The 9,864-nt window shown below is 41.1% G+C and overlaps 1 protein-coding gene across 1 annotated transcript; it reads right to left on the minus strand.

Moving 5' to 3' along the window:
* Nucleotides 1-984: 984 nt before the first annotated feature.
* Nucleotides 985-2,133, minus strand: LOC147882293 (putative germin-like protein subfamily 2 member 5). The gene has a single exon (XM_087400989.1). It carries the CDS (start codon nt 1,817-1,819, stop codon nt 1,142-1,144), a length of 678 nt encoding a protein of 225 aa, XP_087257115.1. The 5' UTR covers nt 1,820-2,133; the 3' UTR covers nt 985-1,141.
* Between the last annotated feature and the right edge of the window lie 7,731 nt (nt 2,134-9,864).

Genomic DNA, 9,864 nt, shown 5'->3' on the forward strand with positions numbered 1-9,864 from the left:
ACATCATTATTGAACCTAAGTTGGAGTTTACTAGATCATTATTGAGCCACTTGCACCTTTGTTGAATTTTAGGCCATATTTGTGTGGATTGATCCATGTAGTATTGCAAATCACCCAATTTCAAAGTTTAGCAAGTAGATATTGAGTGGGGGTGATCATTTGGAAAAAAGTCCAAACAAAGTAAGAAAGTCTCGAAATGTTGAATAATGTGTGTTAAGTTGATTTTAGTATCGACCATTTTAAGATAAGCTCTGAAAGGATCCCAACCTTTCAATGGAGGGGGAATGAAGCATCCTCCAAATCTTCATCGATCCGACAAGGCAATTAAGAGCTTATGTACCTAAAAATGAAGATTGCTAGGTGAAGAAATCTTTAAATCAAAATAATTAGTTGCTCAATAGAGATAGAGTCCACAAAAGACGACAACTTCAAAGACACAAGCTTTCTCATTTGTGTCTTTCTTGTGGCAGGGTATTAATTAATGATGGTTCTAAGGGGCTTATTTAAAACATAACTCTTAATGATATTAGTGAACCTTCCTCTCTTTTTTTTTTCCACTCACACCCACCTGTGGTCCTATTTGGGGGCACACCTCCTTGGACTAGTGGGCACAGGAACCACAGCTAAACAGAACTCTTAATGATAGTAGCGAACCTTCCTCTCTTTTTTCTCATACCCCCAACCACACTCACCCACCCATGGTCCTATCAGGGTGCACACCGCCTCGGCACAAGAACCACAGCTATGAACAAACGCACCCATCAAAAAGCTAGGACACCAAGCCCAACCTTCAAGATTGGAACCCATGACTTGAGGATTGGAAGGCCAATGCTCAAACCACTAAGCCTTGGAGGAGCGCATCCAACGGAGCGGCTGGTGGGAACGACTCAGGCATTCCGCGCGAACTTCCTCTAACAAACTAAAAACAAGCAAAATGATATTTGGTCCGACACGATGGAGCATGAATAAGGCCATAATCTTCGTGTACGTTGAACTCGAAATATTTCTAAAACACAAGCCCTTGTTAACTAGAATATCAAAATGCAGAGATAACGTTTGACTGTGAATCCTGCGAAGGAAACCGAAGTCTTTTCGAAATGCCGACCGAACTCGGTCATGGCGATGGAGCCTGTGAGTGTGATCATGGCGATGGCGAGGACTTGGGTTGAAATTTGGCCTTCAGACGTCTGATCTCCTCCTCGCTCATCTGGAACGCCTTGCGGAGCACCTCGTCCTCGATCTGCGACCCGAAGAGAGCGTCTGGGAGCACGACCGTCCCGGGATTCTGGCTGTCCAACGATCCAAACAGGACTCCAGGCACGTTGCCTACATTGCGCTGGAAGTGAACTAGGCCTCTCGGAAACACCATCACATCCCCCTTCTGGAGTATCTGCGCGAACAAGCGATTGTCCGTGGTAATGAACCCCGAATAGAAGGTTCCTTCATGCACGAGGGCGATCTCAGTACCTCGAGGATGCAGATGTGGAGGGTTCACCCCCCGGGGCTCGAAATCCACCCTCACGATCGACATCCCGAGCGTGTTGAGACCAGGAAACTGCAGAGCGGAAGCCACGGTGCGGGCGATCCCGGTAGAACTAGCACTGGTGTTGCCGGCCTTACGCAATCCCGTGAAGACGAAGTCTTGGGGCTCAATCATGGATGCATCCTTGCAAAGCATGCCATTGGGGTACAAGGCGGAAGCTAAGTCACCCACGCACAAATCTTGCAGGGGGTCGGGATCAGAGCCGAGGACGATGGCGGGAAGGAGGATGGCGAGGAGGAGCAAGACCAAGCAGCAAGAAGCGACACGATTTGTCATTGTGAAATGGGTGCCTGTTGATCAGCCTCTCTCGCTCTGTAGTATTCCTTAGCGTACTCGCAGAGAAATGCACTTTGCCCAAACACGAAGAAATGGCTTTTTTGGGCAGTAAGCCAGTTCCCTCTCCCTCCAAGGCGCTCTCTCTTCTCCCGTGTCGCTGGCACTTCCAGCCTCTCTCTAGTAAGCACTAAGTTGTGCTTTCGTCCTCAGCTGAGTCCGTGTCGCTGGCTCTTCCGGCTTTCGAACAGACTCTCTCTGGCGGACACTAACTTGTCTTTTCTTCATCAAGGAAGTCGGATCGTTAGCCGCTCTCGCTCGAGAAGCTCCAAAGTAAAAATAAAAAGAGAGAATTATTATTTCCCATTGAAGAATGTTGTAGTGCTCATTGCTCAAAGTATAAATAAAAAGGGGGAATGATTCAGGTAGTGCTCAAAGTATAAATAAAAAGAGAGAATGATTCTTTGGCTTTATGCACTTTGTTCTCGTGTAAAGTTAGAGGATGAAAATGCGCTACCTTTCGTGGGGGAAGACACTTCTTTCATCTCTAACCTAAGAAAAATGAGTAACCTCGTGAATTTTCTTCCATTAGAGGACTTGGCCTATAGCATGACTAAGGATCATCTCTCCTAAGTCCATGTGCTTACTTTTTATGTGTGAAAATTAGTCCATGTACGCACCATTGGAGGGCTTGCCCCATAGCATGACTATGCTAGGTTTGCAAGTTCTTTTGGGAAGCCCTTATAGGTGTAGAGACTCCTTGAGCTCATATATTTCTAAGGGTGAGTATGGATATTGATGATCTAGTGTTCTATATCCTAGCTGCTTATAGGCATAGAGACTCCTTGAGCTCATCTATTTCTAAGCGTGTGTGTGTGTGTGTGTGTGTGTGTGTGTGTGTGTGTGTGTCACAGATGTCTGGCTCTAAGGTCCAATCCTTGCTCCATCTTTTCTATCAGAGATGTCTAGCTCTAAGGGAATCCTTGCTCCATCTTATCTAGCATTGCCCTATGACTCTAACTTTTTGCTTTTATGTCTCCGCGCCCGGTTTCCTACTGCTTACTTTGGCAAGCTTTTTTGGCTCATTGGGATTCACTCACAAAGGTACGCTTTTGGTTTCATATTACAGACTCGGCACTCTATGGAAAGACAAAACTCATAAAGTCTTTGGAGATTCTACTTTTTACCTATTTCACTATTTCCAGATGTCGCTTAGGCAATCTTTTTATGTTTGCATGTCTGAATGCCAACTCTGCTTACTTGTCTTATAATGATGTTGTAATTGCATGGGACTTGTCATATAAACATACCCCAAAAAAATGTGTGCGTGTGTGCTTGTGTGTGTATGTGTTGGGGGGGGGTTGGGCCTTGGGGCACCAACTCAGTATATAATATGTTATTACCCTCGTCCAAAATTCAGGGTATGGGAAGACAAGGTCCATATATAATATGCATGGATTTTCTTTAAAAATTTTCAAATATGCAAGGGAAAAATATGAAAATTTCATGTCCCCTCCCCCACAAAATATAAGGTATATACCTTGAAAAATATTAAGATTTGTACATATTTTTCATAATATGTGAGGCCCAAGGGGGGGGGGTCTTTTGGATGAGGGGGGTAAAAACAAAAAATACACTAAAATATTAAAACCCATCTCCTTTCAAATTAATGTAACTCTTTCATGTGTTACCCAAATTTCAAGGTGTAAATACATATTTGAAGCTCTTTTATTGTAGAACACAACCATGTTAATTTTAATAATTTCTACTCATGGCATATTGTTAAATTCATCTCATACTCAAGATTTTGATAGGTTTTCTTACTAAAGGGAGTCGGCACCCCAGGGTGTCGGCATAAACTATTACAAATCATATTGGTACTCTAGGTTAAGATTATGCTCTCCCAGCCCAATTAATAGCTAGGCTAACAAGGGCCATTGTAACGAGTTCCACGTTCTTGCTCCCTACGCATGTAATTGCATCATGCACTAAGCTTGCAACTAATCCTTTGAAATTCTATGCTTCATATCCTTCAATTGATATACGTTGAACTTCTTTTCTTCATATCCTTTTAACTTCTATGCTTCATATCCTTCAATTGATATACCTCGCATCACCACTCTTCTTCAAACCATCCAAATAACCAACAAGACAAGACCCCTCCAAATTGGCCAAAATATCCCCTTAAAATTTTGAAACTCCCCCAATATTCTATCTTCCTCGAGTTCCGCATTAGTTCCTAGCAATAATCTTACGAGCTCTTATGAGGTCAATCCTAACAAAGGTTTTCCCACATCACACCTATCTTTCCCCCACCACAAGTCATTCACTAGATTTCCTCATCGTGCATTCCCCTTTCTGAGTGAAGAATTGTCCAATGGTTCTTCGACCTTTACTATTACTTCAACCATTTTTTAGCCTTTGATCTTCACAAGGAATGTGGTGAGACCTTACTATACAAATCCATCAATTTCCATTCCCTAGCCTTGTACCCCTTACGTCTTTTAATAAACCAATTGAGACACATGGAGAATTCATTGTCTACTTCAATCATTAGACCTGGCAACCATTTGCTCAATAGGACCAAAGATCCGAACCTTGCATCAAGGGTTACCAACCCACCTCAATTCAGGTTTATCCTAGAGACCACTCCAAGGGACATCCTTCTTCACTATTTTTTCCCCCATGGAAGGACTTAAAGTCATTCTAGTTTAGTCCATCATGTCTAAATAATTGCCCAAACACTAGCTCATAAACTATCAACCAAAGAACATGCTACAAACCCAACACCCAAGCATTCCAATGCAACAACTTCCCCTTTCAAAGTTCAACTTATTTCTAATATTCTCAAAAAATTTAATGAATCTCTACTCAATGGGAAACCTAGATGCCTACTAACTACCCTTTCTCTATGAATGCATTTGATGCCAAATGTGGAGGCTCTCATGTATAGATAAGCACAAACCATAGCTTTTAGAGAATTGTTGATTAGACCCAAACACAACCCTATACTCTTCAATCCTTACCAAATAACTGATTAGCTTTTAGATCTCTCTAATATAGAGAAAGCATTCATGCATGATCTGCAAATAGCTTTATATTCATATGTCTATCAAATGACAATTTAACAATTTCAATTAGCTTTTTCTCCTATCTTTCTATTATTACAAGTAAGGCTTTGTAAACAAAGAGCAACGAATCCAAAGGACATCCTTGCCTCACCAAGAGCCTCAAATAATTGAGGGTATTCATTAGGCCCTTCTTTCATTTTGATCCTTCTTTTGTTGGCCTTAATTCTTTGAGACACTCAAAAATTGAGGCCAACGACAGAAGGGTCAAAGTGATCGAAGAAGAAGATGGATCAGGTAGTGAGCAGGCCTATGCATCTTCTATTATTGATGCCAAATGAAAAGATGTCAAAGAGAGTGACCATGGGAGTTAAGAAACCCCATCTCTAGTGATTTAGGGCGAGTTCTGGCAAGGACAAGGGAGTGGATCATCATCTGCATCATAGGAAAGAAGACCAAAACGAAGTAGCCAAATCGAGATGAACCATGCCAACAGATTCAAGTGAGCAAACCCAGGCGATAGAGCTAATCAAGATGAAGTTGATCGGGGTGACAAAGGTAACCGATTCGATCGAGTGGAATGAGAAGATAGAGGCAAAGACTCTGCCCCACTAGAAAGCCCACATGAAGGAACCAGTGGAGCAAGAGGAATGAATATAAGGATGAAGTTTTAGAACTTTAAAGGGAACAAGGGAGAGAATCCCCACTATCATATTCAAAATCTCCTAAGATCGTTTGCCCTGTAACTCATTTGGGAGGAGGAGTATTTAAACTACTTCCCCACCATCCCAACAAGGCCATCAAATGTTATGGCCATTACCCCTATGGACACTTTGTCAAGTGGGGCAAGTTGAAGGGTGTGTTTCTCAAGATGCTCTAGCATAATTCAATTTGGAGGATGCATTTTTAAAGCTCAACCACCTCAACCAGACAAAGAGCAAAATAGTGTATGCTTTTGCATCATGAATAAGGGTGCTAACCAACCATCTCACCAATATGCAAGATGAAATAGCATTGCATTCCTAGTTGATGAGTGACTTCACTGTGGGAATGGAGTTGCATAAAATGGAGAGAATGTACTCGATAAAGACGACTGACAAATTGTTCCATCAAGTAATTGTGTTAGAAGAGGGGAACACATATCCTCAAAAGAAAAAGAAGCTTCACATCCAAGAAGCGGAGAGGGACGATGAAGAAAAAGAAAGGGTGGCCAAAAAGGATGCAAAAATAAAAAAGGAGGAGCTCAAGAAGAACTCGAAGGAGATGGGCATTTAAGGGAACCTTGAAAAGGGAGAGACGTACAACCAAAAATGCCAAATCCAAGGTCATATGATGAATGAGTGTTAATCAGGCACATGGTGCAATATTTGTAATCACACATGATGCCACACAACCAAAGACTATTGGTATAACAAAAAAAGTGAATGGCAGATGTCCCCACAAAGTGTAGCAAGAGAAAAAGAAAGCCTGCCAAGGTGAAAGATTAAAGAGAAAACACAACTTTTTCCTTTTGTGGGAAGGAAGGGCACTTTAAAAAGCAAGTGCCGATTGTGGAAGAACCAACTCAACATACTCTAGAAGGCATGTGCCCAAGAAGACTGCGCACCCGAAGTAGGCATGGTAATAACAAAGGTGGACTTGATAATAGTCACTTGATCATCACAAGGGCGAACCTAAATGGAACCAATTAATCCAAAAGAGTTGTAGTGCTATTTGAAGAAGAAGATGCCAACAAATATTAGACACACGAGCTGAAGAAGAAATAACCACTCATCAAAGTGGAAGAAATGTTGGATTGACAACCCAAAGGATGATTGACAGAGTAGTGCAAATGAACAAGCAGCAGCAATGAAACACCGAGTGAATACATGGCCAAATAGTGGATGGAGCAAACATAGATGAATATGGCCTAGGAAATTTTTAGCTAAATGTGATTATTCTAATCGGCCAATTTATGGAACTTGCTTCCCTCTCTACAAAATTATTTCAGAGTTTGGTGATGGAATAACCATTCAAATCCAAACCCCTTGCATCAACCAGCGAAGTAATTGAGACGATGATATTAGAGGAAAAGGTACCTGTGATTGATGTGAAGCTTTGAAACCCAAAGGATTGCAAGACCAAATGTTTGGAGGTGAAGAAGGCTATGGACTGACATTGAGGAGAAGCTTCTCACCCTAAATATTGTGCTTGTTGCAACAATTGATGCACTGTGGTAGCAATCAAAGTAATGCAGCCAAAGAGCCACACACGGTTTTTCCCAAGGGCTTCACCAATGACATAGAAGGGTATAAAAAGGTCTAAGAAGAACCAACAATCTAAATTAACTGATTCAATTGTTATGGTAGCTGTATTTTTGAGGCTAGGCTATTAAAGAAACCAATGTTGATTTGTCGGAAGAACCAAAGTTGATCAAGATCAATGAGGAACTTCTTGACAACTTCCTCATTGAAATCAACGTTCTCTTCAAGGATACATTCCTCTGGGAATGCATAGGCTTGAACATGGTCTCGAGTTTGAACTTTGATCCAATATTGAACTCCCTAAATCTGGATGCAAAACTTATTCGATAGCAACTTTAGATATCGAAAGAACCCAAACTATCAAGCGGGTAAAGGTAGTGAGATTGATCGATTTCTCAAAGCAGGTAGTGATGGGTTGCTCCCAATTGTTTCCACGAAAGAAAAACAAAAAGTTGTGATATTACAGAAAGCTAAATGAGAAGATGATCGAAGACCCATTCTCACTACCCTTCAAGGAAATGATCTTGGATAAGGTAGCTGGCCACAAAACATATTTCTTCATGAACAAGTATAGCAAGTACAACAAGATCACTTTAGTTGAAGAGAACTAGGAGAAGTCAACTTCCATCATCAAATGAGGGGCATACCCTAGCAAAATGATACCATTCAAATTGAAGAATGCACCAATGACATTTCAACACTTCATGGCAAAGACATGCCATGAATACATTGATGACTTCCTGGCAACATTCCTAGATGACTTCTCAATCTACAACACAAAGTGATCACACTGGTGTGCTTGCAAAATTTTGGGAGACCGTAACCCATACAAGTTTGTACTCTATGTGTTCTCAAGCATATTGCTTGGGCTCACAATTTCTAGTAAGAGGATAATGATAAAAAAGCCAAAGATAGATGCCATACAGAAAATTAATAAGCCAAGAAACATCAAGCAAGTATGTTGTTTGTAGGATACCTCAGCTTCTATAATGGCTCATTAAGAAGTTAACATGTGTTGTTGAACCACTTCAACAGCTAGTAAGAACTGATACAAAGTTTGATTGGAGTAGGGAATGAAGCATCATGAATATTGGTAAGGGCATCATGATCAAAATGTCAAAGATAGATGCCATAAAGAAAATTAATGATACCAAGCAACATCAAGCAAGTGTGTTTGTTTGTAGGATACCTCAACTTCTACTCACGGTCCATTAAAATGTCCACAGGTCACTTCAAGAGCTAACAAGAACCAATACTAAGTTTGAATATAGTATGGAACACCCTATGGCCATTTCCAAAGCATTTTACAAGCACAAATCCTCCAAGAGCCTGACCAAGACACAATATTCTATGTATGTGTGGACGCTTTGGCAATGGCCATAAGGTCCATTTTGGCTCAACTTGGACTTCCCCATCTACTATGCAAGTCAAATATTCTCATCGATTGAAATGAAGTATTCAACAATAGCATGGGAAGCCTAGGGATGGTATACAATGTATATGAAATTTGGCATTATCTATAAGGCAACCCCTTCATGTTCTATATGGATCATCAAGTGTTGCTATACCTTATCAACAAGGAAATCATGAAGCCTCGCTTGATTTGGTGATGATATTGCTACAAGAGTTCAACATTAAGATCATATACAAGCCAAGTTCATCCCATTGTGGAGTTGATTACCTCTCACACTAGAGGACCAAAATCAAGCAAAGGGATCAATATCAGTCTTCCAACTTCTTAATGATGGCCATGTATGAAGAGTAGCACAAAGAGATCATCGAGTACCTCTTGATGTGGACATTCCTTTAAGCAATAATCAAAGACAAATGATGAAGAATTTCCCTAGAGTCATGGAAGAACTCACTCATATAGGTGGCAACTTGTGTAGAAAAGGGGCAGACATGATCCTGCAATGATGCATCTTTTTGCATGAAAGAGCATTTGTCATGGAAGAATCCCATTAATGGGTTACTTGTGGACACTTCTCCACCAAAATAATAGTGAGGAAAATTCTAAGTGTGGGATTATGGTGGAACATGCTCTTTGTTGATGTGGAAAAACACTACAATTGCTATGATGCACGTCAAAAAATTGGGAGGCCAACCTTCCAAGATTAAATGTTGCTACAACCAACCTATCCATGGGAGCCATTCCAAAAGTGGGGATTGAATTTCATCGGTTTATTTAGCTTACCAAGAAGAACAAAATGCATCATGGGGGTGATCGATAATGTCACTAAATGATGGGACAAAGTGAAAGACCCAGAGACAACACAACTGTAGTGCAACATGGCTCTCGTATAGAACATATTTGCCAATTTGGGTATATAGAACATCACTTACCATTTTGGGTGTCCCATCAAGATGACGTCCGATGAAGGAGTTCACCTCATGAATTTGGTCATTGAGGTGATGAAAAAGGAATTCTTGATTCAGCACAAGAAGTCAACAATGTACTATCCACATCCTGCAAATGGTTAAACCATAGCACCAAACAAGATCCTCAAGAGGATCCTCCACAAGATGGTGAATGAACATCGACACAACTAGTGTCACAAGCTATATATCTCACTTTGGGCCAATTGTATGGCATTCAAGGTGATAACAATGCACACCCCATTCTAGCTAGAATTTTATCTTGGAGCGGTCATACAAATGGAATTCCTTGTGTTGAGTCTCCAAGTGGTTGTGGAGTACACTAATGGCCATGAAGAAACCATAACAAAGTGACTAGGCG

The sequence above is a fragment of the Dipteris shenzhenensis genome, chromosome 29, assembly GCF_047967505.1.
Source record: "Dipteris shenzhenensis isolate YYH24624 ecotype China chromosome 29, Dip_SZ_1.0, whole genome shotgun sequence".
Lineage (NCBI taxonomy): Eukaryota > Viridiplantae > Streptophyta > Polypodiopsida > Gleicheniales > Dipteridaceae > Dipteris > Dipteris shenzhenensis.

What these genes read in the sequence shown, in the direction of transcription:
- LOC147882293 (XM_087400989.1), bottom strand. Translation starts at nt 1,819, where the DNA reads ATGACAAATCGTGTCGCTTCTTGCTGCTTGGTCTTGCTCCTCCTCGCC.